The sequence below is a fragment of the Brachionichthys hirsutus genome, chromosome 7 (genome assembly GCF_040956055.1).
Source record: "Brachionichthys hirsutus isolate HB-005 chromosome 7, CSIRO-AGI_Bhir_v1, whole genome shotgun sequence".
Classification (NCBI taxonomy): Eukaryota; Metazoa; Chordata; class Actinopteri; order Lophiiformes; family Brachionichthyidae; genus Brachionichthys; species Brachionichthys hirsutus.
In genome coordinates this window covers 7,537,044-7,560,821 of record NC_090903.1, presented here as the reverse complement: position 1 = coordinate 7,560,821, position 23,778 = coordinate 7,537,044, and the positions used below count along the sequence as shown (strand labels likewise).

The window sequence follows — 23,778 nt, the reverse complement described above, 5'->3', positions numbered from 1 at the left end:
ATAAGTGGGAACATTAGTTTCCTTCATGGCAGATCCCAAGATCCTGTGTGAAGCTGGAGCAGAAGCTAACGCGGTTGAAGACCAGGAAGCACGAGATTGCAACCATCTGACTTTCTTCCCTGTTCTGAATGAGATGCCTGCCGTCACCGAGGGTCCTCCCAACCCTGTCACCCCTGAACCCTGCTCCCACACAAAAGACTGCCCTGACATACGCATTATCCTGCAGCAGCTTCACCTTGGAGAGGAGGTACTGTACTGTAGCACTGGAGGGTGTGTGGGTATGCTCGGCTGTAAACCACAGGCCTAAACACAAAGCGTAACTCTTCGCCCTGCTAATATTCACAATCATAATTATCTGATGTAGACTAAGGGATTCCAGTAACCCAGCGCTGCTATCAGAATTTCATCTTTCCTCATTAGTGTAATGTTTTAATGTTGAGGCCCAGCTCGGCTCTTCTCATTCTTCCAGCGAGTTAGAAACCACGGCACATGTTGACAGGGACTCTCCTCGCTCCGGCAACCAGCCGCGGCTTTTAATGTTTCTGACAGAAGTATTAATAAAAACAGTAGGTGGTGATGCAAGCTGTCTTGCATCTGCTTAGTAAGTGTGTGTGTGATGTGTGTCCTGTTGCCTTGCAGTGTTCAGTGTGTGAGCCCTGCTGAGCTTCCTGTCAGATGAACACAGTCATTAACTCTGAAAAATGCACAGGCATACACACACACGCGCACACACAAAGGGAGACCCACTCATAATTAGCTTGCCAGCACCAATAGTGTGATTATGACAGTAATGTGTGTGGGGAGAAATCAATGGTCTGACATTAGGCTCTCAGTCAATAAAAGTCCTCCTTTTCTCTCCTCCTTCCCATCATCAGCTAAATCACCCACAGACTGATAACACACGTCTGTCCAGAGCACAGTAAAGAGATAAGGAAACACATTTATTGTTATGTATTTAATCTTTGATAACAATAAATGTAGCTTTTTTTTTCCTGAAATCTAGTTATTGTCAGGGGCAGTGTGTCTGCTAATGGTTTGTGTTCTCTGGTGGAAACTACTAACATACCATGATACAGCTCAATGGACATATTTTATACCATGTGACTGAGACTCGCTCCTCTTGATTCCACCTTGGATTCCAGGTGACATCATCTATCATAATAGGCCACTATGTTTGCATTCAGAAAAGACGTTCTGATCACTTAGCAGGTTTCCTTTTGTGTGTGTGGCAGTGATTAATTCTCCTAATAATGGCCAGGTAGGGCCTCCTTCTGCACCAAGCCTGTGACTGCATGTCTGGGGGCAGGGAGGCTGATTTGATTAGTATAAATTGTGAAGGCCCTGCGGCCATGTTGGGGCCCCATATGGTTTTTGGGTGCCGTCTCCCAGAGGACCTGCAGAGGTGCCAGCACACAGAGAAAGCCAGGTGCACACACTCACTGTGAAATGAGGGGAGACGATAGAATTAGCCACGCATTATCTCAATGCAGTTAGCATTAGCTACAGCCGGCGCAGGAAGCAGCATGTGGGTCCACCTTGGCACTTGATGAAACAGACAATCACAACCCTGAAAAAGGGGCTGAGCCTCCCAATCAATCAGGTCGCATAATGAAGTGTTCAACTGTGTCTTTTTAATAATGATTAAAAATGTGATTAAAATGATCAATCACGTAAAGCCTGAAGAGGTTGCATTGCTGCCATGTCATGTCCTGGGAGAGAAATGTACGGATGTGTATTGTGCTTCTCTCTAGGGGCTTAATATAGCTCTGTTTTTAACCCTCTGTAGGTAAATGCTAAGATGTGTGTAGTGATGGTGAGTGGACTCAAAGTAACAGAGGGGGTGCTGCTGTTTGGGAAGAAGAGCCTGCTCTTGTGTGAGGGATTCACCCTCAGTCCTGCTGGAGATGTATGTTGCAGGGCGCACCACCCTAGCAGGTACAGCTGTGTGCTGTTGAAGCAAATAAATGTCATGTGCATAACAATCTCAATCTTCCGTCTGTCATCCTCTGTCCTTTTTATTTCTCTAGTGTTAAGGATCCCTTTATTTGCAGCATGCTGGGTACAGAGCTGCCGTCAGCCAGGTGCAAACGCTGGTTGTATGGGGATATAAAGGAGGCTCGCTTCATACGCTTTCTATTGGAGGTTAGATGGGGAAAATGCTTTTTTTTTTTAAATAAACATGCATGCAACAATTATTTTATAACTGCACAGGATTCAGCTGGAAAAGAGTTATAAAGTTTGTCTACTCTGAGTACATTTTATGTGCTTTTGCAGTGGTTTTACATTATTTGTGAAAATCAAACAAACTATTAAGTCAAGGTTTGACATGCATATAACTGTTTCCAGCTCACTCATAGGCCATTATGCCTCTAACTCACAGGATAATGCTATTGAGATCTTCATGAAAAATGGACACTCGGCCTTCTTGGTGTTTGTGAATAGAGATCATGTCTCTGCTTTCATGAGGTACAACATACTCTGGAAATTTTCATTTTCAGCATTTTACTCCGGTACTTACTCATTTGCCTTTCCCTGCAGGTTGTGCACGGTAGTGCCTGCGTTAAAAGGCAGAGGGGCAGCCGAGGTCATCGCTAATGCCAGGTACGTGTCCACAGTCAGTCATGAAATGCCAATTTTTAGAAACGGAAACATGCCATCACATATTTTATTTAGTAATCTTTTTGGGGCAACTTTAAAAGTGAACTATGACACGAGCCGTATTAGTAAGGCCTTATTCTCCACACATCTTGATGGACTCGAGCCACTGAGTTTGGCACCATCAGTCCTGAATAGGTCCTTATCCTTTTATTCTCCATCTTATCACTCCCTTCTCCTTCTGTAAACCTCTCCTCCTGCTCTTTACATCTTTTAAGGCATGTCTCACACAGATTGCTCTCACGGACCAGGAACACTTCTTCCTTTGATTCTGAGATTTTCTTCATCATCCCCTCACCATCGTCCTGACAATGTGATGGCCAGTTTTGTTTCATGTTCACCTTTGTCAGGTTGCGGAGATCTGTCACAAACTCTGGCACCATGGTGAAGAAGTTATCAAACAGGCCCAACTCTTGAAGGCTTTCAAGACCCTTTAAAGTGGGGGGCAGTGCGTCCAGCTGGTTCAGCCCTAAATTGAAACTCTTCAGGCTGGCGAGAGAACCAAGTGTGGAGGGTAATCCTGCTGAGGTCAGGCAGTTGTTAGAGAGATTTAGGTGGGTCAGTCCCACCAGTTTGCCGATGGACTCTGGTACAGACTCCAGCTTGTTGCTGTGGAGGTCTAGCCGCCGGAGTGATGAGAAGTTCCCAATGCTCTCTGGAAGCTTTTCTATCAGATTGCGACTGAGGTCCAACTCGTCCACGTTAGTCAGTTTGAGGAGACACTTTGGGAAGATGGTAATTCCCATGTTACTGAGGGTGAGTCTGTGCTGTCCATTCGGCATCATCCGTATTGCCTTTCTGGCAGTCTGGAGGGTCACTTGTGTTCCTTTGGCTTCTTTCCCTTTGGCCATGGTACTGCAACGCACAGAGTTACTGAATAAATTTCAACTCAGCCTCTTTTTGATGATAGTTGCCCCACCAAGAGGCTGATTTATAATAATTTATCTAATCTGCACCAACTCAGAGTACTATAGCAAATAAATGTGCTGTATTTATACAGGCAAGTATACAAGGCTGATGTGATTTATTCAGATACAAGAGCTTTTGTATGGCCTGGGGCAGCAGGGAAATCATGGTTTCTAAAGTGTGTGTGTGTGCGTGTCACAGTGTTATGTCAGCATCCATGCATGCTCACCAGTGTTGCCCATGGGGGTATTTAAGAGCATGACTCTCTAATTAAGGCTAATGCAGGGGAACAATAGGAGTGAGGCGACACTGGGTAATGCAGCAAAAACAAATGAGTGCCGATGCTCCCTCAGCATTCAACTGATTGAGCTGTTTGGCTCTTCAGACAAGAACTGCATGCGCTTGTGTGTGAGCGTGCACGAGTGCACGCATGTATGACATGCAAGCGTGTTGACAGACATGGCTTTACTGTGCGACAACACTTATCCACAAACATAAAGAGTCAAATCAGGACTTTGATAAATGATAGTTGGGGAGTGCTGGGAGTGTGATGAGGGCTTTGCTCTTCGCCCCTCCCTGTCTAAAAGAGCAAGGTGTGTGTCTGTTTGCGTCTGTGTTACACCCCAAGGCCCTCTCTCGCCTCATTCATCATCCTCAGGATGAGAGGGGTTATCCACCGGTGCTTGTTCCTATTATAACCTCCTATAGAAAACTATTGCATGAAATTATTGCTAGCAATTAGATAACACATACTGGGCCAAATGCAATGATTGATTTAGTGTAGCTTTACAAAAATAATTTGGTCAGGAAGTTATTGGTGTTAGAAATTGAATGCACTCTGTCGCCGCTTGCTCTCTTAACCCCAGATGGTTTGATGTGTTTTAGTTTAAAGCTTGTGTTTGCATTTTCATGCAGGACATGAGGACATATACTCACCAGAATCGGTGCGCTTTTCCTCCCAGTTGTTGCTAATCAAGTGATGAAATTGTCTCCAGGTTTAGACTCATACCATCTACTGGGAACCATCCATTCAGCACAAAGCCTGTCATCTATGTAGGAAAACATGAAAACCTCTGTCACCGAGATCGCAGAACACCTTAAACCTACATTTTAATGTAGAAGCTTTATTAACAATACCTTGTTGTATTTTACAAACCGAGGCTCTGCAATGAGGAGGAAAGATCAGACCCTAGGATCCCTACACCAAACGGGGAAAGTCAAGGTTCCTCTTGTTTAACTGCGTTACTTAGCAACTGGGGTGCTTAGCTCCAGGACTTTATTGCAGCGTTATACTGGCCACAGAGGGAAAAGAGATTTTAGGATCCGTTTAGTGCTTTCCTAATTTAGATTAAACTAGTTTAGAACCGGTGTTCCATGAGTGAAATACCAATGAAATGTTCAGCAACACTGACATTTAGAAGATCCTTCTTGTTTGAGTTGGATCTTTTACTTGTTCTTGGTATTATTATTTAACAATTTGTTAAACAACTTACAAGTGTCAGCATGTCATTGAGAAATAGGATTACTTTTTGCTGTGCTATTAGGAAGAAATCAAATGTGAGAGTTCCTCAATAGAATCTTATTCCTCGACAGAATTTTGAAACAAAGATGTTCTTATTAATTAATTCTTCACCTCTGCGCCACATCTACAACAAGAAAATATACTGCTTCCTGTTTAAAGCGGTTCACGACACTTTTGCAGTCTAGTCAGTCAAGTAACAGAGTGTAACAGTTCATTTCCTCACCGCTGACGGATGGCTCCATCCGTCACCTCCTCCACATGCCTGCTCACTGTTTTTCCAACCTACTGTAGCTCAGCTCAATCCCATAACAGCTTCTCCAGTTTTGTACATACAAGTTTCACTCGCTCACCTCCACTCAGCTTCTACACACCTCTGCCTCTGTGTTTTATTTCAACAATGGTTGCCAGGGAACAGAGAAAGCAAAAAACACTTTGCATTGGCAAGGACTGCTCAGTGATCAGCCTCTGATGCATATTCAAGCTGTTTGTTTTCTTTATTGTGCTTTAGGAAGGCCCCCGTGGTTGAAAAGGCATCCCTTGTTGAATGGCAGGTAATGCAAAGGACCTGGAATGTCAACCTAGTTGCTTAGTTCAAGATATTTGTGCCTGAACAGCAGAGGCACTCACAACCTTTAATTTACATGAAAGTATTAATCGCACTATTAATCGCTCCACTACAATATTATCAGTAGAATTTGAAGTACAGAAAGTAAAAGTACTCATTGTGCAGTAAAATATTATCTTTCATTGTTTAATCATTATCTCCACCAAGGAGATAATGATAATATTTTTTTAAATATTAATATTAATGTGTATGTCATGTTTAACTGCTGTGAATATTAAAGCCAATTTTAATTATGTACTAAAAATAACATTTAGATACTATACTGGTAATCTACTTCAGTTCATCCAAATCTAAAATATAGTAAAATGTTCATTGTGTAATGTGAAGCTTTTCATTAGACAAAACAGCTGGCTATATAAATAATCCCCTTCCACTATTGTTTCTAATGATTTGCTTTGCAATGTGTCTGTCATCAAGAAAGGAGAAATAAGCAACTTTGAGTACTTGATGCATCTAAACACCGTCGCTGGGAGGACATACAATGACCTGATGCAGTATCCAGTCTTCCCATGGGTTTTGGCCGACTACCAGTCAGAGGTACGACTGCACTCAAGACTCCCAACATTCATATCTTAGGAGGCAACTGTAATGAAAATCTACTAAGTGTATCTATTTCTGCCATTGATAGAAACTCCATCTGTCAAACCCTGAAACTTTCCGTGACCTGTCTCTGCCAATGGGAGCTCAGACAGAGAAAAGGAGGGAGATGTTCGTAAAGAGATATGATGAAGTACAGAACATCATGAACGAAGGTTTGTGTCCTGCACTTGTCATCTCCCTAATCGTAACATTAGTTTTTTTACTCGGCCTATTTTATCTTTGCAGGCGATATGTCAACGCAATGCCACTACTGCACTCACTACTCCTCAGCCATGATTGTAGCCTCCTTTCTCGTCAGAATGGAGCCCTTTTCACACACGTTTCAGGCATTGCAGGTGAGGTCTTCAGCACTTCAAGAGGCGAGTTAATGATTTAAATAAATCTTACTTGCTAGAGTGTGAGAGGCTAGTACATCTATGTATTTTTATGTAAATACTTGTCTGTAGCTCTGCAGAAGTCTTGGCCCATGCACAGTTAAATGCATGCAACATGTCAACAAAAACTCATGTTATACAGGGCAAACGTGGACAATTAAATGTTAGAAGGTATAATGTCATTTACGTTTATAGTCTGTCCGTCTTCTAATCAATAAACCTAGTGTTCCAGACGCCTATTGACACCATCATCACCGTCATTTATTTATTTTTGAAAACATAATCTTGCTAATATTATGACCCTAATATTAGATACCTTGAGCGCTCCAAAAATGCTTTCTATTCTGTTTTTGGTATGAAAGCACATCATATGGAGATTTCAATATATATGTAAATAAATACATCTAAAAGAGACAAATGCAAATAGCCACAGATCTTGCCAATTTGCAATACAGCACCCAATTGATTATAATGAAAAGGCATGCATATTTGATAGTCAGAATAAAGCAATAAAGATGATAGTCTGGTGAATTACCTTGCATTTTCGTCTTCTGAAGTGACTAGTGTGTGCAGCAGTAATATCCATAACTGGATTTACATCTATAACCACGTTTGCCAGTATGTATACGCTATTTTCATTCATTGCCGTAATTGTTTTAGTGTAAATTATGTATTCTCTCAGGAGATTTATATCAAAGATTATAGAATTTCACAGAAAGCCGAAAAGCTTCCTTGAAATATGTTGTAGTTGCAAATAATTCCTGCTTACATAACACAATGAGGATGATAAAATCATTACACTCAATCAGAATTACTGCTTTTATTAATATTTCTCTTGCATGTTTTGGTTCAACAGTGACCTGAGAGTCTGACAGTACTGTGCCTCGTCTCCCCCACAGGGAGGATTCGATATACCAGAGCGGATGTTTTTCAGCGTGAAGAAGGAGTGGGAGTCGTCCTCCAGAGACAACATGGGGGATGTCCGAGAGCTGATCCCAGAGTTCTTCTACCTGCCTGACTTCCTGCTCAACTCCAATAACATGCAAATGGGTCAGACACAATAACCATCCTCTTTGGCTCTCCAGCTAATAGACAACAAGCGTGGTCAACAATATATTGTATAGCAATAAAATAATTCCTTGAAATACATTTCTTTGGCAATTATTTACTTATAGAAGACTAGATAATGAAGTTGTTGGACTATTTAAAACACATTTGGATCTTCCTGAGTATTTACAGCAACAGAATGGTGCATTTGGAATTGAAAATAATGATGATGAGGATCCTTTTAAAACATGGCATAAAATCAAACTGTACAGCACCCATGTTCATAATAATGAGGGAACATATGGGACAGTTTGTCTTGCTGATGTGTTTTTAAATGTTTTCGAGCAACATTGGAGGTGAATGGCACAGAGGAATAAGCGTAATTAGTTTATGAACTGTTAATACATTTTTTTACGAAGACTGTATTTATTTAAAAAATATTATCAGAGTAAACCTTTATGTGCCATGTTTTGTTTTATTCACGATTGAAACCATTTCAAACTCATTAAACGCAACAAAACAATGGCCAGTGTTCTTGCTTTTGGCCTGTGCATCAGTCTTTCCGGGGACATTTCCTTTCCTTTGAAGGATGGCACACTGTGATGTGATCCAGCGAACTTCACTGATTGCATATTCAATCCTCTCTAGGCTGCAGGGAGGATGGTACCGCTCTGGGAGACGTGGAGCTGCCTCCATGGGCAAAAGGCGACCCCCAGGAGTTCATTAGGATCCATCGAGAGGTCAGTGACACCTGACCACACCAGGCCTGTCTGTTTTTGATTGTTATTCACTGAGACTTTCCCCAAAAGAATTAAATATGTTTGCCAATAACAGCTGATGTATGTACACATAAGATGTTTGAGTGCCTAAATCACATAAAGAAGAGCAACAAGCCCATTTAACACTATTCTGGGCAGACGGAAGCATCTGCTTCATAATAGTGTAATATTTCAGCCAGCTATTTATGGGATTTATATTTTCTCTCTTCTCTCAGCTTTCCTTTGTGTGGTTATTGTGTGTCGCTGTTCTCTTTTTCTCTATTTGCCCTACCTTTTTTTTTTTTTTTATTCCCGGGGCATCTAAAATAGTTACCCCTCTGTAATCTACTGAACTACTCATATTGCCTGCCATTCTCATAAAATTAGTGACTTTAGAAGATAGTTTTTTCTTACATAGACAAATTAACTCAAGCCAATATATTCTTCTTCTTTTTTTCCTGTTTTCCTTGTATGGGTTTAATATGATTGGGTGCAAGGATATGCATGGTGGTCATAATGTCCACTCTGGCTTATTAACGCTTCAAAACCAATCTGTGGGTAATTACACCCTGATCTTTCTTTAATTCAAACATTGAGCTGTGCTCATACCACAGCTGTACAGCTATGTAATGCGAACACCTTCTAAATTGACTTTTGGAAGAAATCATGCAGTGCCGGAGTAATTTGATTGGCTAGTTGTGCATCCTCACAGAAGTTTCTTGTGCTTCTAAACTCTCCCATTAACAGTTTGACTGATGGTGTTTCTCCCATTTTAATAACTCTGAGCAGCACACACTGTATTTTAAGACTGCACAGTAGTTTTGTAATATTTAATTGTTGGTGGTACTGTTTCCTGTAGGCCCTGGAAAGTGACTATGTGAGCTCCCACCTCCATCTGTGGATTGACCTGATTTTTGGATACCGCCAACAAGGCCCTGCTGCTGTAGAAAGTGTGAACACATTCCACCCTTACTTCTACGCTCAAAGAGGCTGGCAAAACATTAAGGACCCCATCATCAAGAGCACAATCTTGGGATACATCAGCAACTTCGGCCAGGTTCCTAAACAGGTAAAAATAATATGAGAATTGGTGGAAGCACAAACAAAAAAAAAACATTACCTCCTATGTAAAAATAATAAATCTTTTTGCATCATTGCTGTCCGCCCTTTAGCTCTTCACTAAACCGCATCCACCTCGTTGTGGCTCAAAGAAAGAGAGATTGTCATCGTCCCATCCGACTCCATTTTTTTTCAAATTGGACAAACTGAAGATCAGTGAACAGCCATTCAGAGGTAAACCAGGCCATCTTGGTTTTAAGATATTTGGGAAATATATGCTTTTTCTCCAAAGGTTTGGTGAAAAGACCAATCCCTCGCTTACGTCTGTGTGCTGGATATAAATCTACCGTCTGATGCTAATAATGAACATAGTGCAAACTGCAAAGACTGGAAGGGGGTCACGTCTGGATAAGCTCTGTCCAGAATTATCAAAATAAAAAGACACCTTTGACAACCTCTGGGGGTCATTTGTACACATTTGAGACGCATTCATTCTGATTAATGACATGTTGAAGAGGAAAATAATATAGCTCAGTTGTGAATGCTGGATGTGTGTGCTTTAAAATGATGTATATATGAGAGAGAGAAAATATGTATCACTATATAAAGTATGTTCTGCTATTGGGATTACATTGTAATCTTTCAACCAATATGTATTTACAAACAACTGAACTATAAGTGCGTTTTTTTTGGTGAGTAAACAAAATTCAATAAATTGGAGTCATCTGCCTTTGACACAATTTTATAACGCCCCCCTATTTTATCTCACACCTTTAGTAGTCAGTTATTAGATACGAAATGTACCCGGGTCTCATGGGAATCGTTGAAACAGAGCGGGAGCATCCATAGATTAATTTACACGATCCAGGAGTAGAAGGCGCTATCTGTTAGAGCCAAAATATGGAGACGACTCTTCCGCTGAGCCCTACTTAATAATCTGAATATCCCTACAGGCCAGCTGAAGGAGAGGAGATGAATCTGTGAATGCTCGGGGAGAGATTCCTGCAAATTACATTTCATATTAAATCTGAGATTGTCTGATCTGATCAATAAGCAGATAGAGATGAATAGGAAGCAGAAAGCAATACTGGCACAAATAACCCTTTTCCGTGTTTTTTGGAGGCAGAACTGACTCTAGGATATAATGATTTCTGTCTGCTCCTGCATGAATAGATCAATTACAGGCACAATTACAGCCCCTCTCTCGCTATACACATAAAGTAGAACAGCTACGGCTGTCCGGGATGCTGGTGTCCCCCCCCCCAGGACAGAGACTCAGCTTGTTGAAACCTGGGAATAGCTGTTTTAATTGCCCAGTCTTTAATGGTCAAAGCAATGACATTCTTAACAAGTTTACTGAGGTACAAAACTCTTTAATGTGATGTTTTTGAAGAGATATTACAAGTTCATACAAGTACACAGATGGCAGAATGAGGCCATTTTCTATTTTTACCTAATAATGGGTGCATATGTTTTGAGGGACAATTTAAAACGCCATCCTCTTACTTTGTTCCACAACGTCTTGCTGGTCTGCCGCTCAATAACCCTGTAAACCTTTCTGCAGAGCTGACCAGAGGCCCAGTAGGTCAGATACTGTGTCTGGAAAAAGAAGTTGTGGTGCTGGAGAAAAACCGCCTGCCCCTGCCACCTCAGTTTGAATGCACCTTCAGCTGGGGTTTCCCTGACAACAGCTGTGCCTTTGGAAACAATACCACAGAAAAGGTATTCACGTACGCATGTATGTGAGGATATACAATACATCCACTTTACAGTCATTGTCTTATTCCACAACTTTCCAGCTACACTAAGTTGCATTGCAACATTTGAACAAATGTCGCCACATATGATGCATTCACTGTCTCTGAAATTATGCACAAGTACGGTAGTCGGGAATGCACAATAATCTGCTCCTGTATGTCCATCGCTAGACCTTTGCGGTGTGTGAAAGTTCATGTGACTGGGGGGAGACTTTGTGTGCTGCCTCACCCGACCCGACGACCATCGTCACTGCAGGAAGCAGCACAGTGGTGTGTGTGTGGGACGTAGTGCTCGACAAGGACAGAGCCGCTTTCATGAAGCTCAGACAGGTCAGCTCCTCTGCTTGTCTATGTGCAACAGATCTATAGAATATGTTTGCAGAATATATAATACTACAAACTACTAATCCAATTTTGCTTCATAGCCTTTATATGGGCACACAGACGCAGTGACTTGCCTTGCTGTGTCTGAGGTGCACAACATGATTGTAAGCGGCTCCAGTGACCTCACCTGCATCCTGTGGGATATGGAGGAGCTGAGCTACATCACTCAGTTAGTGGGACACATCACCAACATCTCTGCGCTGGCTATCAATGACCTCACTGTAGGTTCAGCTTCTTGATCTCTCAAAATCTCTCACTTTCTGCCTTTTTTTGTTGTTGCCATTTTCTGGCTCCCTGTTTCCATGTTGTTCCTGTATGAGGAAGAAAGGATTCATACTGTTGACATGCACATCCTCTATGCATGCATTTGACCTTTTTTGGGGTTTTTTGTACATGTCTTTCTTTATCTTCGTCCGTGTGAGTATCAACACCATATTATTTTGTCCAAGGGTGAGATTGCTTCATGTGCCGGCCCGGTACTCTACCTGTGGAACATGAACGGTCAGTTGCTGACATGCACTGATGCTTCCCTTGGGCCTCAGCCAGACATCCTGTGTGTCAGCTTCACACAGCGACGGGAGTGGGATGCTAAGAACGTCGTCGTCACTGGCTGTGCAGATGGGACCATACGGGTGAAGCTTTTGTAATATGTGCAGTATTGTTTTAGTTGTGCGTTTATGAGAAAACGTATGACCCTGAAGTTAATGTCAGGCAGCTCTCTCTAAGAGATCAGTGGTTGTTTTATCCATATATTCATATATCCCAGTGTGGCAGTCATTACTTTGGCATCAGCATCACAAATAGCAGCTTGGATGTCCAACAAGGTATTAATAACAGCACACGGGTTGTGTGTGTGTGTGTGTGTGGCTGCGTATACGCATTATGCTGCCTTTCCGCAATCAAAATGGCAAACTCTAGAATGAGCTTCACTTCTGCGCGGAACCTGTGCAGCATCAACAACACAAATAGCATTACTTCTTTATTATTACCTTCAGTTAGTTGATATGTGTGCACCGGTGCGTGTCCGAGAGTTTTTGCTATTATGTTGAGTTTTGGCTGATTTTCCCGCTCGTTACGTGTCTTTCATACAGATATGGAAGACGGAGTACACCAGAACACAATTACCTGGCCCTCCAGAAGAGCCTGTGTCCCCAGGGCAAGACCGAACGGAGAGAGATGGTAATGTTACAGGCAGCAGAATGGGATATGCATAGAGGTGTTATGTTCATAGCAGCCCAGATTATGGGAGCGGCTGACAGAAGGGACAGTGTGAGACTAGGATGCAGACACACTGAACGGAATCAGTCTAATTAGATGAATCCTTAAGAGCGAGATGATTATTTTTAACCGATGCTGTGGTTTTCAGAAGAGAGCTTGTAATGCTTACCCCTTTCCCTCACTAGCATTAGGGCTAGCAGGAATTATGTTGTTATAAAGTTATTAAACATAGAGGCAGTAAACACTGATGAGTAATTCTGCTGACGTGTGTGTGCTTGTATAATTTAGAAAGCAATAATACCCCGATCCAATTTGGCATACGTTGGTTACAGCATCGTGTCACCTCATAGGAGTTTTATGCTTGCTAAATTACATTGAGACAAGAGTTTACATAACACTGAAGCATTTCTATTCGAGGGATTTTTCTACCACTAACGGCCTGCTGACAACAAACACTGTTAATACACTTTTTCTTTTTTTTTTTTCAAGGATCCGCTGGACCAGGGTTACAGAGTGCACACCTATTGTTGATCCGGTTCGGCGTTTGTTTTGATTATATTTAAATGATTTATTCACAGTGAGGGACTCGGGCCAGGTCGAAGGCTGGAAGAGACATCTGGTGTTATGCCAAGAACTGCACAGAAGTAATTCTGTGTCGCAACGACGCTACAAGAAAAATCCGGCCATCACAGCGCTGGCCATTTCCAGGTACAGGAATTACTGCAAATAGAACAACTTCAAACTACGTTTTACGCTGTGCTTCAGAAAAATATGAACTGTATCTTTACTAATTAATTCGATTTTAAGATGTTAAACATCTACTTATTGGAAACTGAATTTGCTCATGTTGATCATGTAGATTTAGTGCGTGCTTTACAGCAGCGTAACCGCCATGTCTTCCATGTAGGAGTCATGCTACTCTGTTGGTGGGCGATGCCTGGGGCAGAGTTTTCACCTGGACCTGTGAATGACGGGCTTTGAGGGCAATCACATCTCTGGCCCTCATTTCTACACTCACTTAATCTTCTCAATTGGGTTAGAGTTACTGCAAATCAGTATCTTGATGATGCCTAATCTAATTCTCTATATTTCAGTTCAGATGCATACAAACATTCAGGGATATCTGTGTTGCATTATTTTATATATCTCAGACAATGTAGAATAAAGAATCTCTTATTTATTTAGAGATCCTTTTTTTGTTGTTGTAAATACATAATGTCAACACATTTGAATAAAAACTAATTATTTGCATAAATGTGCTCCTTTGGGTGATTTATCGCTGAAATGTTTTATTTTATTCTGAAGTCTTAAAGGTGAGACCTGAAAGATACTCGCTATAGTTCAAAACTTCAAATTAACCCTTGCAGCGCCAGCAGAATGAACTAGCAGTCTGCTGAAGTCATCACCAACAAAAGCCTGTGTGGTTGAACGGAGGAACTTTGAGCTACAGGCAAGGAGAATTATGTGAATGACAAACATCCTCTGCCAAAACTGTCTGAGAAATGCAGCTTTTTAATAGTGCTGTAGACCTGGCGCGGTTCATTCCTCACAAACTGCACAAGAAGCTTCCATTATCATAAAATATGGCATGCACATGTCAGCATTTTTATGCCGCGAGGATTGTGGTGTTTTGCTTTGGGAATGTTTGTGGTATGAGCAATGCAGGATGTTTAGTTAGTGGTAAATAGTTACCGGTAATTGTTTTCTTTGTTTTGTCGCAAAATGTGTTTTCAATCTGTTTCCCAGTAGGGCATCAGTATTTGAACATTTGACTGGTTTGTAATTATTCACTATTATTCAAGACATTAATTGATCATGTAAAGGGTGCCTGTTGCTTGTTGTGGTATCGTTTCTGTTGCATAGAAGATTTTGGTTTTTTTAATAATCAAATGAAAGTGAACCCTTTCAATGCTGATCCTGCTCTTTCAAAGGGAAGCAGAAAATTACAAATATAAGTGATACATACTGTTTTAAATTGCAGTAGATTGTGGAGGCGCCTCTTTTGCCTCTTAGGCGCACATGTGCATCTTCCCTCTGTCATAAAGGAAGAGGTCTTTCTCTTTAACCTTTGTGTGTGTGGCTAATTGTGCTAAGTGGAGTAGCTTAATAGAGTGGAAAATAGTCCTCATAATTTTCCCAGAGAGCGAGCAATGACCTTCTCTAAAGACAACGGCCATCTCCATTCTCTCTGCACCGCTGGTTTTATGATATGAAATGTCAAACCATTGGGTTCCTCAGAATAATTAAATCAAATAAATTATTGCACCTAGGCAGAACCATCTTGTAGCCTAACCCAATTATAATGCACTGTAAAGCTAATTATTAACCATGATTATAATTAGTCTAATTTGAATAAATGTAGTCATTAGCAGGTTCATCGTAGTCGGTGAGCCTGAGCTGTGGGGGATGACGGTCTCTCTCTGTCGAGTCTCCCACTCACAAAGGGAAGTGTGTCATTCTCCATCTTCTCGAGTGTGTGTCTGTGCCATTGACCTTCATGAAATGACCTCCACCCTTCACCTTTATTGGAATCCGTGAGTGTCATGTCTGCTGCCTTCAGAATTCATGTTTGCTCTTTGTGCTCATGACATGATGATCCGACTTAGAAACGAGAAGCAGAGGATCCGGGTGGAAGCAGCTAACCAGCTCTCTGAAGGTAACAACATTTTGGCACTAAAGGGCTTGATTGTAAAAACTTGCAACACTAGTTTTACTGGGAGTTATGCAATAGAATATTTCTCAGATGGAGTTTCTTCTGGTTGCTGTGGATGTCAAAACTTCCCTTCTACGCTTTTATATATGGACCCTTTCCTATAAATGGACTGAAGAACAAATGTATAGTAACTAGAAAAGCACTCAGAGAGCGCAGAGTATAACAATAGCTATAAAACAAACTTCTTGAAGATTTACAGATCTCATTAATTTTTAATCTCTCAATATGGCTAATTGTTATATTTTTAACAATTTCTAACCTGTTCACCTAGTAATCAATTAATCATAAATCAAGTACTGCATGCACTGAAGCTGTTCGTAATGCTATTTTTTACTCCGGCAGATTATTTAAAATCTGACAAAGTGAATCTGAACTAGAATTTCCACTTGGAAATACATGATAGGAAACAGCTTTTAAATTTAAATCAATACCTTTATTATTGTCAGACAAAAGCTTATTTATTTACTGTAATGTAGTGCCGTAAATATAAATACAGTTGAAAAGCATTGCAGTGCCTTATGACACTACAGTAAGAAAGCCACAATTGTTTCACACAATCTCCTGAGTTTATGCAAAAATAAGTTGCGTAACAGCCTTCTAATAAGCATCTGGCTCACAGACCAGCAAGTCGCTACATGAAAGTCTGAGACTGAAAAATCTTTATAGCATATGACAATTTAATGAATGCTAAATGTCATAGCACTTTGAAATATAGTCATTTGGATGTAGTGCAGTTTGGAGAGCCTTGATCAGTAGACACCATGACCATGATCCACGTGTTCAGAACTGTTTTTCCTGGAAGAGGATCTGAGCATAAACGGTGTCCGGGCTGGTGGCTGTGGGGTCGGGGACAGAGGAGGCTGGGGGCTCTGGTCTAGGTCTGACCAGCTCGAGCTCTGCGTAGGTCAGACTCTCCTGTGATGCTCGAGGCTGGAGGAGGCAGGGAAAAGTGAGATAAATATAAACAAACTTGTCATCGGATAAGTCAAAGTATTTGTATTTTCCCTACTATGTGTGAAAAATATACTGTGAATGTTCACTTGAAAAACATTTAATAAAATAGAATAAGAATTCTAGCCAACATCATTAATCTTGGTTTGCTCATTAAAACGGTATGGTCATGCCAAAATACAAAAATGAAACGGTCATACTTCCAGAGCTTCATGTCTTCACTCAAGTCAGTAGAAATACGGATGATATGTAGTTTTTTCTTTTGTTTGTTTTTGACATTTTTATTGTAGATATAAAAATAATGGGGCACTCTAAATAAATAATTGTGTTTCAGAAGCAATAAAATTAAATATAATTATCAAGCTCGTAACTAAATGAGGAGATGGCAATAAACTCATACAGTTGTGGGACAAGCTCCCCCTTGAATGGATTTCAATAATGATACTGTGCGCAATAAAAACATTGTTTGTTTTTTTTTATTCTGATAAACATCGACACTTATGTACCTGTTGAACGGTTTTCGACACATAGTTTTACACGAGAAGTAGTTTGTTTTGCTTTAATGATGGCTGAGAATGAAGAGACTTACAAGGGCAGGACCTTTTGGACGAGTCTTTAACCTTCTGGGCTTCTGAGGTCTCTTTGCAGCAACGGGGACTGAAAACAGAGACATCCTCTCTCAGTATGGGCAAATGCCTAAAAGTGGGCTGTGCAGTTGAGAGCAAATTCACCATTCAGAACCACTTAATGTGAAAATTTGTCAGTAATTTTTAAAAATAAATGAGCGCTTTCTATTGTCATCTTCAACGCTGTTGTGGATTTGACCTCGGATAATATACTCAGGAGTATTTTTACCCAAATGCAGTGTAAAGTTTCATTTCCGTCTTCTTCTCGCCTCCCAGTCAAACTATCCTGTTTTTTTTGTCACAGGAATTGAATTATACAGGAGATATCATTTTCGGCTTTGGTACATCCTGGATATCTCCCTTTTTTGATTTTGATTATTTTCTTTCTTTCTTTGAGCTGGAGGCTCTTTTGGCCTCCTGTGATTCTATTGCCTCCAGTGCGTTTGGAATTTGAGAGGAAACTCGAGCTGTGTGCAGAGAAACAAGGACAAGACTCCGACCTGCTTTGAGATGACCCTAATAAGCCCTGAGACAATGTTGCCTTCTTGAATATTAGCCCAGGAAAATATCTTGGCTCTAATCATATCTATAATCGATTGCAATGATCAATGGAGTCACAACATTTGTTGTTTATCCCTCAGAAGTCACCTCTGCCAGGATCTCCTTTTCTTTTTTTGCAATTTTTCACCTCTTCATCCCTATAAATACTTTGATTAAATGGCTCATAATTCATATCCATACTAATACCATAACCTGGGATGAAGGGTCAAACTTCGCTTCATATTAAGGTCAACACCCAAAAAGGTTGTCAACTCTAAGGCTGAGTTGACCTTTCAAAGAATTTAACCTCTCTGCGAGATTGCCCCCCTGCCTTGTAAATATAATTTTACCTTTGGCTGGAATGTGTGGTGGAGGTTCGCTGGGTGGTTTAGGTGGTGTTACAGTTTTTCCCCTGTCAATTTTCTGTCTTGTGTCTCTCCTTTGAGCACTTGGTGAGGAACTGGAGGTGCTGCTGGAGCTGGTTACAGTCTCTCCAGAGCTGTATGGAACACCCACACAAACACAGGTTTGAACGACCACACATTAAAACGTCGAAAAACTATTTTATTACGTTATCAGACCCAAATGTGATCTGTTTTATAATCAGCAATCCAGAACAAGAGAAATTCTGTGGCAAATTACAGTCAAGTAAAAAAAAAGGTCTCAAATATGAGATTGTTTGGCATTGATGTAAACAATTTGCCAAAATTACAAACACAATTTTAGTCCATTAATTACTTAAGCAATATCTTTAATACTCAAAGTTACCTGCTTTCTGGACACTTGACCAGAAGGTAACTTGCTGTAAATGAAGGGACAACAATAATTCAGGTTGATGTGGAAGAATAAAAGTCATCTAGACATATTTTTGATGAGAAAATGCTGTTGTTTTTACCCTTGAGTCTGTGTCTTCTGTGAAGGTACTGACAAATGAGAACCAGGGTGAACAGGAAGATTGACAACAGGCCCAACGAGCAAATCATCACAGCACACAGATACACATCTGCAAGCCAAACATGAGGACAGAGGCATTGTCAAAGCAAACTTTGCATTTGATGAAGTGAAGTAGGAGCTGGGCTCAAGGCTAAATCAGTACCTGCAAATAAACGCCACAGTCCGTCACCAGTGGCATCTGCAAGAGTAAGACGCACTGGAGGAAAAAAAAAGTGTTTTTAAGAAGTTAGACGGCAGCATGACGAGGGAAGCAAACTGCCCAGACTGGGTTTCTTTATGCATTTCTGTTTTCTGAAGATACTAACCCAGTATGTGGCCAGCGGTTTCCAGAAATATCAGGACTGTTGTCATGAAGGGAGATTCTGCTTCATCAGCCAAACCCACCACAAAAACACACGCCTAGCTGTAACGCTGTTCTTGGACATTGTTTGGGGGGGTTCCCCACAGCTCTGCATCTTTACTTCCTTTAGTCAGTCACTTCACTATCGCTAAATGTTTCAGCTTTCTTTAAGAACTTAGTAGAATTCTTATTGCTACCTGTCAGTATGTTCTCCTGAATGATGGGTTGTGTATCCTGTGGATCAGGGGCTTTTAAAAAGAGGTGGAGGGGAGTGAACAGAGGCCGTGTGCATGAACTACTTAGTCTGCTTTCTGACTTTTTAATATGTCTTTGAAACTCGGTTGATAAACATATTAAAAGGCGTGATAAGATATTAACTATAATTGACTACCTGTTTCCAGACCACTGAGCTGCTAAATTTTCAAATGCAGTATCACGTTAATTAATGTCGGGCATCAAGGAAGAATCCAATAAAGAGTGGACCCAGATCACAGGGTGGAGCCAGGAATTAATGTTAGTAAGAGATAAAGCAAATTTCTCTTTTTTTTTTTTTAGTTACCCTAATTACACCAAAACTATTAAAGCAATTTCCACAAAACTTTGTGGAGGAGTGGGATGTGAATCACGGAAGCTAAGCAGAAATGTGTGGGATTGTTTTGCCTCAGCAAAGGTGTGTGCCATTCTAGTTCAATGTTGCGCTAATTATTGAATATCTAGGATGTTTTATTGGACTTCATTAAATTGTATGGCTTTCCTATTATTTGCTACACCCACTGTTTACCACAATCTAAAAGTAATGAAACCCAAAGAAAAAAAAGATTTAAAACAGCCAATTTGCAGCAGATTTGTGCTAAAACGTTGAAGTGACGGGCTGCAAATAACAGCCATCTCTTGTTAAAGTGAACAGTTAACTGTTAAAGCACCGCATAGCTGACCTTTACGCTGTGGTTAACCACATGCTGATCGTCGCATCTGATTAACGCATTCAGTCGTAGGTTGGCTGTTAGTACTTGCAGTACACAGACTGCCTAAGATGTTGCACACGCAGCACACTGCAAAGCCTTAAAGACAGCGAAGACATAATCTGCTATTGTCTAACCCAGCTTTGAAGACAAGCTGCAGAAAAACGCCCTGCAACTGATCAGTTTCTGTACAGATCTGGCTTAATCATGCAATTTGGTTGATGATCTTAACTCGTTCAAGTAGTAGCAGAATTCTCTGAACCTAAATGTTAACTTTTGGAGTTTAAAGATGTAGGAAGACGGATTTTCTCAATGGCTGCAGACTGAAAGGTTCCCTGCATTACAGTTGCAACTAATTTTTTTCCCTTTGTTTACCCTCATAATGTCAGTTCGAGTGTTTCTGGTGCAGTGGCCGATGCATGTTGGAGATGCCTGAGGTTGTGTGGCTTCTTTAGTGGGACATTGCCCTGCATGTAGGGCAGGGCGTTGTCTGACGGCTCTGTCTGACTCAAAAATGTACTTTTCTGCCATTAAAAAAAGTAACAGTTAAAACTGTGTAATTCTGTCAGGTGTAGCTACATCTGTCACAGAATAGCATCATCTTAAAGTTCAATTAAACCCTGCCTCTAAGGCCTCCCAGGGACAGAAGGCCTTCCTGGTGATCAATCCAACAAAATCAGAAAAAGGATTTTAAGATTTACAAGAGATATTTAAAAACTGCATGTGATTTAAATGAGCTCTTAGCCTGAATTATTCAGCTTGTTTACTGTGGCTACATACTGGGAAAGATTAAATAAGTTCCACTGCAGCTGAATTCCCCAGTAAATTTTCTCCTGAGGCTTGCATAAAAGTGAAACCAGAATGCTGACGTCATGTATTTCAGTTTTTGAAAGTAGCCAGCTCAGCCGCACTCGACCTTTTTACTCCTCACACTCACACACAGAGTGATATTGTTGAGTGTGGTTTGGCCGTTTGACATCATTGTTTTGACATGGAAATGCCAGAGGATTGGGGTCACACTCACACACTTACAGCAAATGGCTTCTTCAGAGCCCAAAGACATATATGAACACATTTCTGTTTACCCAAAAGCTATTGCCTCTCCTTTATTTGGTTATTTCCACTGTCAGATGAAACGTGTCTCGGCTGAATGTTTATGGCTGTAAGGGAATTCCTGTCAGTGGAATATTCTCTGGAAAAAAAAAATTGGACCAAGAAATCCCCCCTCTGTTAGATCCTCTCTTGACAATGACCAAAACTATTCATATATTGAAAAAAAATAATTATTTTACAGCTAATTTTTCCTTAATTTTTGTTAAAGGTCAGATTATGTGCAGCATAATTTACTTTTGTGTCTTTTGATGATGAGATATTTATCTTAAATAATAATAATAAATAAAATCCCCTGACAAAAAACTGTTCACACAATCTGAAAAGTCTACATGAAATGCCGCAATGCTTAAAACAGTCTTTTTGCAGAAAGCTGTATATGAAGAGTAGAGGGCTGTAGTTACCTGTCAGCTGTGTGGTGCTGGTTCCATTTGATGATGCTCTCCATGTGTTTCTATGTTTGTGAATTTCCTGGACTCGGCAGGTGTAGAAACCCTGGTCAGTTCCTGTCAAATGGACAATCCGTAACAAGAACACCTCTCCCTCCGTTTCTTCATACAAACGAAACTTGTGCTGGGGGAAACGGCGGGTGTAGTTTCCATATAGTTTCGTTTTCTTTATGCCCATCTTCACAATGAGAGATTGAGAAGGTTCAAGTGCATGAGAAGAGGGAGGTGGAGGAGATGGAGAGGAGGGAGACGGTGTGTAAGTGGGAACAGAAAGAGGAGAGAAGAACCAGCGGAGGATGAGGACGCTGCCGCTCCTCTTCCTCTGAGATACCAGGCATGAGAGTGTCATGTTGTCCCTGTCTGGTACCGTGACGATAGGCCCGGGGGTCACGGTGACATTTAGGGCGTGGCATACTTCTGTTGACACATGACACAAAAAGGACAAATGTCATGTACAGTACAGCTGTTTATTTTTTTTTACATAGGCTATCCTCCTCTGAATATGACTTCCTTTCTGGACATTAGCATTTGTGTATTATTCATATTTTTCTAGTAGTGTTTTGTAACATGATGAAATCAAACCATTAAGCCTTTTCACTTACAAATATACAAATACTCAGAGTACTATCATCTGGTAACATGTGTGACTCCTCCATGTATTTTATATTAGTAATTAACTAGAGCTGGTAATGTGCCCCGCATGGAAAAAAAAAGTATTCTGTTCATTTTTGCAAGATGTTTGATTTCCTGCCAATTAAACATAATCGTAGCATTGAGACAAAGCAAGTTTATGTGCAAACCCACAGTGGCTGCTTGGATTTATGGTGCAAGAGCTCACAATCACCGGTCCTACTTGTATTTGTCATTCCATCACTGGAAGGGAATTCAGTCTGTAACGGCGAAGGAGGCCCGAGAAAAGGAAAAATAAAGCATAATTTGTGTGGCTCTATTTCTAGCCTTGTATTTTATCCTGCTGCCCGCTGTGTCATGGCGTCTGGATGCAATATGTGTGAACTGACACGCAAAGAGAATCTACAGGTGGTAAACATTCGTCTGTAATACGGTACATCCTGAACCGGGTCAAGCCAAATGAGCTAACAGGGACCATCTGGCCTGCTGTTTTTCCTTTTCTTTTTTCTTTTTTTAATCTTAACCGCACAACTGATTGTATTTCATTTCATTCTAAATATGTTGAAATAATCTAGAAATCATTGATGAACTTGCAACTTTTAGAAATAAATGACTGTTAGTTTCTTGCATTTAAAAACAACATATTCTCAGTGCAAAAGCTCAAAATCAAACTCAAACTATTGTTGCATTATGATAAATGTTAAAAGTCAGTTACTGGCTAATACTTCAGACACATTCCCTGTCTGCTTGTCTGCTTGTTCGCTTTTATACTGGTTTATATTGCTGAAAACAAGGTGAACTTACCTGTGACCAGGGCCTTAGTCAGGACAAGAACCACTACAGAGAAGTGCATTTTCCACAGTCAGCGAATCCATAAACCCAAACGACTGCACGACACTTACACAAGCAGCTACACTGAAGAGAGACCGACTGCACAACCCACCAGACTTCAACTCTTTGCTTCTTTCTCCTCTTTTCTGTGTAATATGAAACAGTAAATGCTCTGTTTCCACTTAGAAACTCCCTCTAACTCTCTCTCTCTCTTTCTCTCTCTTTCCCTATTGCTCTCTTTCCCTGCACCCCCCCCCCCACCCCGACTCTGCCCTGCAACATGTAGGAAATGTGATTTCCTGTGTTGCTGTGAGGAGTCTTGGATTGTGTCCTAAAAACCCCAGACCTCTAGCAATGGTCACTTCTCAATATTTGCGTGTGTGTGTGGGGTGTGGGGTGTGTGTGTGTGTGGGGGGGGGCATCTGTCACACTTTGTGTCATCTTGACAAGCATATGCAATAAAGAGTTGAACGTGTTTTCCAAAAATATTTAGGGGGGTCCTCATCCTGTATCTCCTCCAGGTTTGTAAAGAGGAAATACAAATAAATGTTCGTCTGTTGAACTCTTAGTTCTTGTGTTTATACGTGTGTCAATGCATATTTCTATGAGTGTGTTTGTCGGGATGTCTCCCCGTCTGGCTGCTGGACGGAGTGGCATGGGCTTGTCTCCGGCTGCGGTTGTCAGACTGTCCCAGTGGTATGAAGCCTGCTGCTTTATTGGGCAGGCTAAACTGCTGAGGCAGGACTTCTGCTGGCGGTCCGAGCTCA

General features: G+C 41.0%; 3 protein-coding genes across 3 annotated transcripts in view; 1 reads left to right on the top strand and 2 right to left on the bottom strand.

The window, feature by feature from the left end:
- Positions 1–14,150, top strand: part of wdfy4 (WDFY family member 4) — a 34,970-nt gene extending 20,820 nt beyond the window's left edge. The window contains exons 45-64 of the mRNA XM_068741000.1: positions 18–247; positions 1,787–1,935; positions 2,028–2,142; positions 2,381–2,466; positions 2,539–2,601; positions 5,592–5,634; positions 6,126–6,245; positions 6,337–6,460; positions 6,534–6,643; positions 7,582–7,732; positions 8,378–8,469; positions 9,347–9,556; positions 9,660–9,780; positions 11,111–11,268; positions 11,475–11,633; positions 11,729–11,908; positions 12,137–12,319; positions 12,779–12,866; positions 13,484–13,613; positions 13,813–14,150. Of these exons, the coding sequence (XP_068597101.1) occupies positions 18–247; positions 1,787–1,935; positions 2,028–2,142; positions 2,381–2,466; positions 2,539–2,601; positions 5,592–5,634; positions 6,126–6,245; positions 6,337–6,460; positions 6,534–6,643; positions 7,582–7,732; positions 8,378–8,469; positions 9,347–9,556; positions 9,660–9,780; positions 11,111–11,268; positions 11,475–11,633; positions 11,729–11,908; positions 12,137–12,319; positions 12,779–12,866; positions 13,484–13,613; positions 13,813–13,876 (2,576 nt within the window). The 3' untranslated portion in view covers positions 13,877–14,150. The remainder of the gene's footprint in view (positions 1–17; positions 248–1,786; positions 1,936–2,027; positions 2,143–2,380; positions 2,467–2,538; positions 2,602–5,591; positions 5,635–6,125; positions 6,246–6,336; positions 6,461–6,533; positions 6,644–7,581; positions 7,733–8,377; positions 8,470–9,346; positions 9,557–9,659; positions 9,781–11,110; positions 11,269–11,474; positions 11,634–11,728; positions 11,909–12,136; positions 12,320–12,778; positions 12,867–13,483; positions 13,614–13,812) is intronic.
- Positions 2,721–3,506, bottom strand: lrrc18a (leucine rich repeat containing 18a). Its single transcript, XM_068741001.1, has one exon. The coding sequence runs from the start codon at positions 3,504–3,506 to the stop codon at positions 2,721–2,723; it is 786 nt and encodes a 261-aa protein (XP_068597102.1).
- Positions 14,151–16,053: 1,903 nt separating the features above from the next.
- Positions 16,054–23,033, bottom strand: vstm4a (V-set and transmembrane domain containing 4a). The gene is made up of 8 exons (XM_068741462.1): positions 22,985–23,033; positions 21,506–21,967; positions 18,832–18,885; positions 18,631–18,738; positions 18,504–18,537; positions 18,086–18,234; positions 17,159–17,226; positions 16,054–16,548 (listed from the first exon to the last, which is right to left on the bottom strand). The coding sequence occupies exons 1-8, from the start codon at positions 23,031–23,033 to the stop codon at positions 16,399–16,401; spliced, it is 1,074 nt and encodes a 357-aa protein (XP_068597563.1). The 3' UTR covers positions 16,054–16,398.
- Positions 23,034–23,778: the final 745 nt, after the last annotated feature.

Excerpts from the sequence above, each read along its gene's own strand:
- lrrc18a (XM_068741001.1), bottom strand. The coding sequence starts at position 3,506 with ATGGCCAAAGGGAAAGAAGCCAAAGGAACACAAGTGACCCTCCAGACT.
- vstm4a (XM_068741462.1), bottom strand. The coding sequence starts at position 23,033 with ATGCACTTCTCTGTAGTGGTTCTTGTCCTGACTAAGGCCCTGGTCACA. Across the intron at positions 18,538-18,630 it reads CAGAAGACACAGACTCAAGG|CAAGTTACCTTCTGGTCAAG; the intron begins GTAAAAACAACA and ends CTTCATTTACAG. Across the intron at positions 17,227-18,085 it reads ACCACACATTCCAGCCAAAG|TCCCCGTTGCTGCAAAGAGA; the intron begins GTAAAATTATAT and ends CTCTGTTTTCAG.